General features: G+C 39.0%; 1 protein-coding gene across 1 annotated transcript in view; it reads right to left on the bottom strand.

Moving 5' to 3' along the window:
• GPBP1 (GC-rich promoter binding protein 1) overlaps window positions 1-12,898 on the bottom strand; it is a 373,516-nt gene that overhangs the window by 47,976 nt on the left and 312,642 nt on the right. Inside the window, 1 exon segment of the mRNA XM_030193156.1 lies at window positions 12,005-12,189. Coding sequence (XP_030049016.1) covers window positions 12,005-12,189 — 185 coding nt within the window.

Raw genomic sequence — 12,898 nt, 5'->3', positions numbered from 1 at the left:
CGGTTCAGAGGAACATACACACACACATATATCTATATATAGATATATATATATAGATATATGTGTGTGTGTGTGTGTGTATGTTCCTCTGAACCGCTTCGTCTTTTGATGTCAGCAAGATACGGCCTCCAAAATTGAATACAGTACTCCAAATGGGACTTCACCAATGACATATGTGTGTGTGTGTGTGTATGGGGCTTGTGCCAAAAGATGTACGAGACTTAAAGACCTGAACACATATACCCAAGAGGAAAGAAGGTATAGGTGAGTTATTATACAGACCTATGCAAACTAGCCTTTTTCAGATACAGGGAAGTGGCATAACTAGAGATCATGAGTTTAGAATGCAGGATGGTAGACTTGGGAGCAACATCAGAAAATACTTTTCCACAGAAAGGGTGGTGGATGCCTGGAATGCCCTCCCAGGGGAAGTGGTGAAGACAAAAACAAAGATGGAATTTAAGAATGTGTGGGATAAACACAGAGGGTCCCTATATAGAAAAAGGATAGAATCAAAATTAAAACTTAAAATGACTTCATAGCTGGAGTGAGCTTTGATGGGTAAGCTTTTACGGTCTGGATCCCGTAAATGGCAAAGACAGATCAGGATCAAAACTGGAATGGGCTCTGACAGCAACTCCAGTGGTTGGGAACAGGGCTGTGGAGTCGGTACAAAAATCCTTCGACTCAGACTCTGACTCCTCAGTTTATGGTACCTCCGACTCAGACTCCTCCGTTTTTGGTACCTCCGACTCGGACTCCTCCGTTTTTAATATGTATTTTTTTTGCATGTTGACTGAAAGAGTGCAGCATGCAAGGCTGCTTGTTAATGTTTGGGTTTAAAATCTATGTCATTGTGACTTTTTATTTTATTTATTAAAGAAACTATAAATATTCATTAATCCTAAAGTTTAAACAAAAAAACACACATAAAAAAACAATGATGTGGTTTTTGAATTTTTCTGGTGTCATTGTTATAGTAACTTTGTCAGCTTTAAAAAATCTTGACAGTTGTGTCTGGCCTCCAGTAGATTTCTGATCTTTTATTGACCCTGAAGTAGAAGGAATGTTTTCATTGCTATCTTTCTCATTAACAGCTTCTAACACTTTAGGATGGAAACGCTGCAAGTGTCTTTTTAAATTTGATGCTCTTGTAGGTGCATTTTTTTCATAACCACTGAAACTGCTAATTTTTGCATCACATGCTTTTTCACCATCATCATCTTCTATAATACATTGACATACATAATGTTTCCCATCTGTTGATATTGTAAAGTGTTCATAAACAGCAGACTTTGTCATGTTTCCTGACATTCTTTTTTCCATTGTGAATGGTGTGCCACTTCCACTAAAATATAAAGCTCTTCTTGCAGAGAGAGAGGAAGTTGGGTGGAGTCTCTCTGCTGCCTTATCTGTGTGTGCTGAATGATCTTCTCTTGGAGCTTAAGTTCACTGTGGGGTCAGAAAGGAGGTGCTCTACAGCAGGTCAGTAAATGCAAAGGGAGACTGAGCAGAGGGAAGCTCTCCAGCAAAATAGTTCAGCTGGACTTCACACTAGTGAAACTAGGTACTAAGCTTTATTCACAGCAGAGAAGTACTTTATTCAAATGTATGAGGAGTCGGAGTCGGTACATTTTTGCCGACTCCAACTCCGACTCAATGTACCCAAAATTGCTGCCGACTCCGACTCCACAGCCCTGGCTAGACTTCTACGGTTTGAATCCCAAACTTGGTAGGGACAAACAGAGATTAAGTGTGAGTATATCATATCATATTCAAAGCATATGTTATGGTTTCAGATGCTTTATCCAAAATTTTAAAAAAATGAAGTAGGAATAAATACAATGAAAGCAGAGAAAGCCCAGTTCAAACCTGCCAATAGTAAGCCTCCAGTGTACATCACAGCAATGTGGCTATCCTGAATATCAAACTGGTTAGGTATATCTAAGGACTGGGCTGAGAATCATTGGTCAAAACAGTAATAGGGCAGCTCTACATATTTCCTCAACAGACAGGCAAGCAATACTGTCACAGCAATCGTATGGTATGCTTTTACTGCGTTGGTTAGCTACAAGCCCACAAGATAACAGGAAGATATGCATTCTGCCAAAAAGTTTGAAAGTGTAATTTTGAGCACTGCAGTAGCAATCTGCTTGCATCAAAGGAAATGAAAAGCTGACTGTAGTGTTGATGAGGCAGCATTTTTTTTTTGTTACACATTAAGCAAGTGCTCTTTTATGGTCCAGTGAATGTGGAGTTTGCTCACCTATGTACACGAGGTTTTGGATTTAAAAAAAAGAAAAAAATGTAGACAGCACTACAGAGCGATTACTATAAAAGTGAACAAAGTATTCTGGTAAGATGCCTTCTAAAGTTCAAGTCTAGCCTGGTAGGCCTTTCTGTGAATCAGACGCAGAATTAGTTTTTCTCTTTCCTGTCATGAATGGTGTTACCGATTGAATTGTTATATCGCCATGAAATCTCTCCAAGGAAAGGTTATTTATCAAATACTAATAAAACACAAATAGTAAAATAGAAATAATGGGAATACTAGTGATTTACCAAGTTACATCATATGAGTATCGCCACACATCACTGCACTCCAGAACAGAGGGTAGACAAAAACAACCATCAACTCCTTTAAAGTGTGTTGAAAGGGGTAGACCAGGAACACAAAAAATAAAAATCAAACTATTACTGCAAATGCAAGGGCTACATCAGGGGATCACTGTTGAACAATCACCTTTCCTCTTTCTACCTCTTGCATATGTCCCAGACAGGCTTTAGACCTTATTATAGTGCCGAGATGGTCTTGACCATCTTAATATCTGATTTTAGGAAAACAGTCAGTCTAGGTTAATTTTTGTGTGATGCAATTTGATATGTGAAATGCCTTTGACCTTGTTGATGATGCCTGGGCCTGTTGGATCAGTTTGGATTGTGTGGGAAGGTCCACCAATGGTTCCGCGGCTTCCTAAAATCTAGATCATATCAGATGAATTTGTCAGGTTCTCTCTCACCTTCCTGGTCTCCTGACTATGGGGTACCATAAGACTCGTCGCTTTCTACAATCCTATTCAATGTTATGTTAGTTCCAGTAGGTGAAAGGCTAGAGGCAGCGGGGTTCTGCACTTTTATTTACACAGACAATGTCACAATCTATATCCCTTTCAAGACTAGTCTTCCAGAAATTGTCCCTAAGATTAGGCTTGGTCTGGATTTGTTGGAATCCTGGGCTTCCGAAATTAAGTTAAATAAAGTACATAAGTATTGCCACACTGGGACAGACCAAAGGTCCATCAAGCCCAGCATCCTGTTTCTAACAGTGGACAATCCAGGTCACAAATACCTGGCAAGATCCCAAAAAAGTTAAATACATTTTATGCTACTTATCCCAGAAATAAGCAGTGGATTTTCCCAAAGTCATTTTAATAATGGTCTATGGACTTTTCCTTTAGAAAACCATCCAAACCTTTTTTTAAACCCTGCTAAGCTAACCGCCTTTACCAAATTCTCTGTCAATGAATTCCAGAATTTAATTACACGTTGAGTGAAGAAAGATTTTCTCCGATTAATTTTAAATTTACTACTTTGTAGCTTCATCATATGCACCCTAGTCCTAGTATTTTTGGAAAGAGTAAACAAATAATTCAGGTCTACCCATTCCACTCCACTCATTTTATAGACCTCTATCATATCTCCCCTCAGTCGTCTTTTCTCCAAGCTGAAGAGCTCTAGCCACTTCAGCCTTTCCTCATAGGGAAGTTGTCCCACCTCCTTTAACATTTCCATTACCCTTCTCTGTACCTTTTCTAATTCCACTATATCTTTTTTGAGATGCGGCGACAAGCAGTGAACACAATATTTGAGGAGCGGTCGTACCACGGACCGATACAAAAGCATTATAATGTCCTCATTTTTGTTTTCCATTCCTTTCCTAATAATACCTAACATTCTATTTGCTTTCTTAGCCACCGCAGCACACTGAGCAGAAAGTTTCAACATATGATCAACGCCGCCGCCTAGATCCCTTTCTTGGTCGGTGACTCCTAACGTAGAACCCTGCATTACGTAGCTATAATTCGGGTTTCCCTTTCCCACATGCATCACTTTGCACTTGCTCACATTAAACACCATCTGCCATTTAGACGACCAGTCTCCTAAGGTCCACCTGTAATTTTTCACAATCCTCTTGCGATTTAACAACTTTGAATAACTTTGTGTTGTCAGCAAATTTAATTACCTCACTAGTTACTCTCATTTCTAGATAATTTATACATATGTTAAAAAGCAGTGGTCTCAGCACAGACCCCTGGGGAACCCCACTATCTACCCTTCTCCATTGAGAATCGTGACCATTTAACCCTACTCTCTTGTGGTAACCAACCCCTTTGACCATACTGCTTATAATAATTTTACTATTGACGTGTCGTACCCCCTAGTCTCTACGCTTAGGGTACTGGTTATATTAATTGACATTTACCTCACGTTCGAGACTCAGGTTTCCTCAGTAGTTATAAATTCGTTCAGGTCTCTTTGGAATATTGTAGTAGAAAAGGCAACCAAACCTTGCAGCAAGTTTAAGTTTATGTGCAAAGCACAAAGGGTCAAAGAAACCTACAAAAATATAATTCTAAAAACTGAGAGATTGAGGGAAAACAACTAATGGCCAGAATAAAAAAAAATTAAAATTAAGTGAAGGCAACAGATTAAAAACTACAAAACTCAATAAGATTCATGTAAAATGGACAGAGACCAAACAATTTTAACTAAAAAGGGTAAACCTGAAACACATCTGAGTCAGCCAGAGACAATCTTATAAAAGAAAATTATACATCAAAGTATGGATATAAATATGTGTATAAAAACCAAGAAAGCACTCAAAGTGGATAAGAAAAATGGCCTGCACAGTACTGTACATATATTATCATATCCTTTCAGTTTTTAGCAGTCAGGGATGAACTTAACCCATAGTGGCATTCCAGTTAATAGCCTGTGATTTATCCATCTCCAATAATTGTTTCATATTTTTGAACCTACTTATACTGTGTCTCCACAACATTCTATAGCACATTCAACAAATTAAATGTGCTGTGCAAAATACTTTATTATTTATTTCAGCATTTATATCTCACATTTTCCAACTTACATTGTTTCAATGTGGCTTACAAACAAAATAGAATTGTTACAATATATTACTGTGGTACAGATTCGGAATATTATCAGTGTGTGCATGAGAAACAGTGGTTGCAAATTTTTAGGTTTTTGGAGAAGGTATATATAGTTGGAGTTTGCGGTCAATGGCTCGTCTGTAGAAAGAAAGTTCACATTAGTGGCAAGTATAAAGTTATTAAGGTTCATTCTGGTTGATATTTGACTCAGTGATCCCCCTATACTTCGTAGAAAATGTTTTTTTTGAAGAAGGTGGCTTTGAGCTGTTTACAGAAAAGCAAGTAGCTGTTTATATTTCTTAAGGTCCTCAGGAGCGCATTATGTATGGAAAGCTCAACGTATAGATAGACCGATATGTAGCTCAGACCCTTGCAATTGGGGAAGTGGAGTGTTAAGGTAATTTCTCGATTCCTTGCTGATGTTGCATAATGGTAGAGTTAGTAGGTCTTACATGTAACTGGGAGTAAGACTAAAAATAATTCTATATGCCAGTGTACAGAGCTTGAATGTTATTCATGCTTTCACTGGGAGCCAGTGTACGGCTGGAAGTAGTGGAGTGGCTCTGTCAAAGTAAGATATTCCATGAATCAGCCGTGCGGTGGTGTTTTGCACCGTTTGTAATTTTCTCAGGGCCTGATCTTTGCATCCAGCATAGATTCCATTCAGTAGTCTAGGTGTGCTAAGGTCAGTGTTGGCACTAGCATTCTGAAGATTTTTCTTGGGAAGTATCCTCTAATGCACCATAGTTTCCACATTGTTCGGAATATTTTTGTGACAACATTCGTTGCTTGGATAGGCTTCAATCTAGTGTAATCAACAAGTTTCAAGTTTATGTCAAATTTATTTATTGACTTACTACCCTGCACATCAAGGGTATGCCTACAGACAGCTAGAGAGAGAGAGAGAGAGAGAGAGAGAGAGAGAGAGAGAGAGAGAGAGAAAGAGAGAGAAGAAAATAAAGAAAGGGGAGTGGTGGAACTACAATAATTTATAGGAAAGGAGAGAGAGTGATAAAGTGGTTTGAGGCTGGTCTGGTGGGTATCCCAGGACCATCTACACATGAATTTAAAATAGAACTAAGAGTATGCTTCTTGAAAGAGGAATGTTTCCCCTAGGACTTTCAAGCTGTCTGATATCGGGTGGATAAACCCATTTAGAGTAATACTGGAGGTGTCCTTGCAGTAGGCAGATTCGAGGATTAGGAATTGTGTTTTCTTCTCTGTTTAATTTTAATTTGAATGCAGATGCTCAGGATTCTAGAATATTCATGCCTCTGTTTATTTTGGTTTCGATTTCTGTCGTGTCCTTGGAATGTAGACAGATATTTGCGTAGATGAATGGATTGAAGCCATTTCTTGCTAGTTGGCTAGAGGGATCATGATAATGTTTTAGAGTATAGGGGAGCTCAGTGATCCTTGTGGGACTCTGCACTCTGAGTGTGATACTGATTTTGTCCATAAGTCTTACCAGTATCTTGTGATCGACCATTTCAGTAAGATTTTCTTGCCTGTGCTGTTCTCTCTTTTGAAATTAGATAACATTATTAGTACTGTTTCTGTGCTGTGGTGTGGCCTAAACTGCGATTGAGATTTGTGGGGTATGGAGAAGTTGTTGAGGTATTCCATGAGCAGCTTGGCTACTAGGCCTTCCATGATCTTAGCCAGGAGAGGTGTGGATGCAACCAGTCTGTAGTTTGAGATTTCTGTTTTACTTTTTTGTGTATTCTTTGGGATTGAAGTTAGGACTATACTGCTCTTTTCTGTAGGAAATAGGCCACTGGAAAGCATGTAAGCATGTATGATGCGTAAGAACGGATTTAGTCTATGAAATGTGCAGGGGCTTCTTTCATCCGGTAGTTAGGACAATCATCTATCACACAGAACGCTGTTGAGAATTTTCTTTTACAGTTCGACTAATGAAGTGAAATGTGGGAGGAGTGAATGATGTTCAGATTCTGTCTGCTACTAAACCTTCATGTTGTGTTTCCATTTCCTCTATGAATGTCTAGTTTTCCATTGTCTCATGTCAGCGATCTTATTCTTGAAGTATTTTGCTAGACCTTGCACAGATGGGGTCATTTCATTCTGCAATGTTATGGGATTTGTAAGTTATGTACTATTTTGTATAGATTCTTTGTGTTTCTATAGTCTGTTCCTAATTGATCTCTGAAATGGTTTCACTTTGCATGTCTTTTGTTTGCCTTGTAGGTTCTTATTGCTTTTTTCCATTCCAGCTTTGTTTCATTGGTTTTCTGCTTGAGCCACTTCCGTTCTAGTTTTCTGTAGTGACTTTTCAACTTTTTTTTTTTTAAATCCTCATTGAACCAGGAAGATGATTTGGGTCTGCATTTCTTCTTATTCATTACTGGGGCGATTTAGTCTAATAAGAATTTGCATTGTTCGTCCCAGGTTGTGAGGAATTCTGTGGTTTCAGTTGGTAGATTTTTTAGTGTTATATAGGATTTTATCCCAGAACTCTTTACCGTTGATCTTGCTCCTGGTTTCATGTTGGGTTGGTGTTTTCTTGGTTTGTGATGAGGTTTCTTTCCAGTTAAGTGTAAGGTGCAGTCTGTGATGATCGGACCATGGTATTTCCTCCCAGTTGTGGTCTCCCATTTGTAAGGTTTGATTGGCAGCAAATCTGTAGGCTAAATAAGTGCATGCCCTTTTTCATGAGTATCTGTTATCGTTGTATGAGTGAAATCCCAGAATTTTAGAATTGCTTGCATCCTTTGGTATTTTCATCTTCCTTGTTGTCCAAGTGTAGGTTGACGTCCCCTATGAGTATTGTATTGGAAAATGTCACACCTGTTTGAGAAAAAAAAATCCATGAAGTCCTGTTGAGACTCTCTGCAGTTGCCTGGTGATCTGTTGAACAGGATAACGCAGAGATCGCCCATTAATGCTTCATCTGCTATTTTGAGAGCGGTTATTTCTAGGTGTGGACCTATGAGTTCTGAAACAGTCTGTTTTGAAAAAGGATTTATATATTACTGCTATTCTTCCACCCCTTTTCTTATCTCTGGTATGATGTAGTATTTTGTATCCTGGGGAGCATAACTCGTTGAGGATTGGGTCCTCTTTGGAACGTAGCCATGTTTCCGTAAGAACAATCCTACATAAATACATAAGTAATGCCATACTGGGAAAAGACCAAGGGTCCATCGAGCCCAGCATCCTGTCCACGACAGCGGCCAATCCAGGCAAAGGGCATCTGGCAAGCTTCCCAAACGTACAAACATTCTATACATGTTATTCCTGGAATTGTGGCTTTTTCCCAAGTCCATTTAGTAGCGGTTTATGGACTTGTCCTTTAGGAAACCGTCCAACCCCTTTTAAAACTCTGCTAAGCTAACCGCCTTCACCACTTTCTCCGGCAACGAATTCCAGAGTTTAATTATACGTTGGGTAAAGAAAAACTTTCTCTGATTTGTTTTAAATTTACTACACTGTAGTTTCATCGCATGCCCCCTAGTCCTAGTATTTTTGGAAATCGTGAGCAGATGCTTCACATCCACCTGTTCCACTCCACTCATTATTTTATATACCTCTATCATGTCTCCCCTCAGCCGTCTCTTCTCCAAACTGAATAGCCCTAGCCTCCTTAATCTTTCTTCATAGGGAAGTCATCCCATCCCCGCTATCATTTTAGTCGCTCTTCTCTCTTCTTCAATCCAGTCTTTAACGATTCTGCCTTGTTTAGTACTGATCGTGCTTAATGCAGCCTATGGGAATGGGTAAATACATTTCTTCGCATAAGGGTTCCAGTGTTATCTTAATTGTCTTTGGTTGTGGTCTTCGTGTTTGTTCTGGTATTTCCTGTTTCCCTTACTACACTGGTTCTCTGATGGGTTGTTTCTCCTGGATAAATCAGACAGGCTGTGTTTGGTGTATATTATTTAATCCCCTATGTGTTTTCCAGTCTCCTTCTGGTATGTGCGATTATACGGATTGTCTTCTCATCCATATATAGAACAGAGTAGGTGCTGACTGCTAGGAGTAGGAGTACTAATAGTGTTATGATTTTGATTGAGGCCATGATGCACTGGGTGGATTTTTGTAATCCTTACTGGTCATTTTCTGGTTTGCTCAGATGATGTGCTTGTTCGTTTTGTGGTGATGTTGATGGGAGCCGGTTCCTATGTGGAGCTGTTGTGTGTCACATAGGTGGTTTTCCCAGTCCTGTGTGTCCTGGTGTCTTTCCTGTTTTTGAGATTATTTTTTGCTTCAAGGCTTGTTTTGTGGTGGTAGCATTTGATGGTAAGGCAGAGTATGTATGGATTTATAGTCGATGCAGCTAAGTTTGCCTCCTCCGTGTGTGCTTTTATTTTTTAAATTTTATATATGATTGAGTCCCTCTACCATTTTTTTGCCTGCTTTGTCACTCTGACCTTTTACTACTCTTAGCCACTACTATACTCTGTTACCTTGCCTCCACCTGATTCCACTTCCTGCCCGGGCTTTTTTAGTAGTTTTGTCAGCACCATCAGTCAGTGTGTTTGCCTTGGTCATCTCTGCCTTTAGATCTCTTTTTTTTATAATTGTATCCTTCAGTCCCTTTTTGCCCGTGATTATTTACCACTTTGTCTGTGCACTGCCAGCTCAGTCACTGCCATGTTCTTTTATCTTGCTTTCTACCGATCCCATCTCCTGCGCTGGTATTTAGTTCACCCGTCAGCATGAGCAGTCAGCGTGTCTGTCCTGACCACTGCCGTCTTCTGCTCTTTGGGTCAAATGGACTGCTGTGGAGCAGTCAGATGTGGAGCAAATTAAGCGTAATTGCCAAGGTGGGGAGGCTGTGGGGGAAGCCGTGCCACAAAGAGTAATTAAATTGAAAACCCCGACTGGAGAATAAGTGGGGAAATCGCACTTTATCCCCGTTTTAGCTAGTTCCGTCTCGGTGCATTAGGGGTCGCAGATGCCAAGTTCATAGTCTGTATTACCTTCCATTCTTCTCGCATATGAAAGGGAACCTTTGTAATTCCTTTGTCCACCTTGTATGCGATCCAGATCTGGTAGTGTCCCTGTGTGTCTCTGGGTATTCCCTGGGTGATTTAAGCCAACCACTTGATTCTTGAAAGAACTAGGGGGCACACATCGTATTATGTGACTTGGAGGCATATTTTCAAAAGCACTTAGCCTCCCAAAGTTCCATAGGTTTCTATGGAACTTTGGAAGGCTAAGTGCTTTGAAAATGAGCCCCATAGTGAATTAAAGATGCTTCAGGAAAGCTCAAAGGAAGCCTGAATTAGAGTCCTATAAAGAGCTCTGGAATCCATAACATATAATTCTGAACCATCTGTCTTCAGCTGGATGGACTGAAGGTAGACACCTGAAATAAAATGTACTTGAACATGAAAAGTACAATAAAATTTTAAAAACAGGCATATTCCTAAAGAAACACAAAATTGAGCTAGTAATGGCTGATGACGATAACTCACACTGAACAGGCCTCATTGCAGCCTACAGTTGGACTAGGTCCAAAGGTTCAGAAAGTACTCTGAAAGAGTGAAAGAGAGCAAACATGGTTTTTTTTGTCTCTATGAGAAACAGTGATTGCCTGGATGCTGATGCAATGAAGACAAAGTTATTCCCAAGACAGGATTCATGAAGCCAAGCGTATTAGCTGTGAAAGTCTAGAGCAGTAGTTCTCAAAATCAGTCCTCGGGACATACAGTTAGTCAGGTTTTTAGGATACCCATAGTGAATATGCATGAAATAGATCTGAATACAAAACAAGCAACAAATGTAAATTTATCATGGATCATCCTGAAAACCTGACTGTGTGTCCCTAGGACTAAGCTGAGAGCCTTAGGTCTAGAGAAACTGAAGCCTGAAACAACAAACTGGTCTAGCTGCTGAGCATGGTTGGCTTTGTTGCATGGGGAACTTATACCATATCTGATCTTTCAACTGACCAGAAACTTGTAAGACCTCTGAGGCACACCATGAGCCCCCTCAATCTGGTATGCTTAAAGCTGTGGGAAGACATCAACTCATGACAGCAGAACAAATAATTATTAAAAGACCCGTCATGCTTTGAGGCTTGGATGGAGCAGAGAACTGTTTCACCAGACTTAGCAAAAATTGGTACTACTTCTTGTCTCTACTCAGGGATTTTGGAGTCAGCTTTAAACTGTTCTTAATCCAGATCAGAGAAATAAGTTTAAGCCCTTTCCTGCTGATCCTAAATTACCTGAAATGACATCACTAAGTAGATGTCACAATCAAAGACATTTTGCCTTTCCTGAGACAATTTAAGTCTTAGTGATGTGACGGAGATCTTGTAAGAGTACCACAAACAATTCCTGAAACTACTGGCTTGTTTTAGTGCTATCTTCTGATGGAAAGTCAAAGTAAAACAATGACATTTTCTTCAGGCAGACTACTCAGCTAAAGATGTGGACTGCAGGCATAGCTAAATGCAGTTCAGCAATACAATGGACCAGATGCAACAGCATGTGGCAATTAACATAGGAATAACAAAATAAAAATAATTTTGAAGTGTTATAAAATTCCTACCTAAGGACACAAAACAGACAAATTGGCAAAAAATGTAGAAATACACTTGACAAGAAACAGCTTCGCAGACTACAGAGAAAAAAGAACTGTGCAACAGCTGATCTGGATTTTTGTGTCATTTCCCGTGCATCCTTAAATTTTTGGACAAATCTCTCCATTGTTCCTCCAATAATGAACATATTGCAGGTCCTTGTGTATGCTTATGTTGAAATTTATTTTTTGTCAGACAGAATTTCTCTCTGGTTTGCAATACTTACAGCATTTTTCATATCTGTTTCAGAAGCTGTGAAGTATGAATTAAGAATACACACCTATGCTCTGCTTCTAGAGAGCTTGAGAGAGCATCTGCTTGGGGAAAAGTAGAAGATCTGATGGCTTGCTGAGAAACCAAATCATTTCCGTTCTCCTGAGAAATTTCATTTTCATCAAAATTTCGATTTATATCGCCTTCATGGTGACTATTGCTGCTGTTATGCAAATCATATCTGTCCGTATCCTGCAATGAAGCAAACATATAAGTCAAGTCAATTAAAAGTATAAACTAATCAACTGAACAAATGTAAACAATGATATATCACTTGCTTTCTTTTTATAGCAGTTTAAAAAATATTTATATAAGCAGCTCTTTGCTAATGCATACTTTACAGCACTTTCTAGAAGCTCTTCTATGACATTTTCTCCCACCTTTATTAAATATTCCCACTAGAAACATTAAAGTAAAAGATTAAGCAACATCTTAATTTATATTAATTTTTTTCCCTTAGGAATCAATTCTGTTCTTTGAGATTTACTTCTGTCTATGCAAAACTCATATTCAGGAATAAATCTCACAGGACAGAGCCCACATATTTTAAGTATGCCACAGTTAAACAATTTCAACTATTCCGGATACTCAATTTTTAGAAATTTTGAAACACTGATGTCTGTGCATTTTGAATAATATTTCTCTTGTGTTTAAAATGCTTGTGCATCATTAAGATTAGTAAAGTGATTCAACAATGAACTTGTAATCAAATTATGTGCAGATGTTACATCTATTCCAACTTTATAAACCTCTATAAAAGCACTTTGAAAAAATAAACAATTTTCCCCTTCCTAAAAGGGAGATAAAGAAACTAGGGTGTCGAAATATAGTGTGGTTTAAGCAAGCAGGAGAAGCTTCTGCATGCTTAGATCACCTTGAGTGGGCCGAATGCCAGTATTTA

Source organism: Microcaecilia unicolor, chromosome 2 (assembly GCF_901765095.1).
Source record: "Microcaecilia unicolor chromosome 2, aMicUni1.1, whole genome shotgun sequence".
Classification (NCBI taxonomy): domain Eukaryota; kingdom Metazoa; phylum Chordata; class Amphibia; order Gymnophiona; family Siphonopidae; genus Microcaecilia; species Microcaecilia unicolor.
The sequence above is the reverse complement of the archived record's forward strand: the minus strand, read 5'-3'. Positions and strand labels throughout refer to the sequence as shown.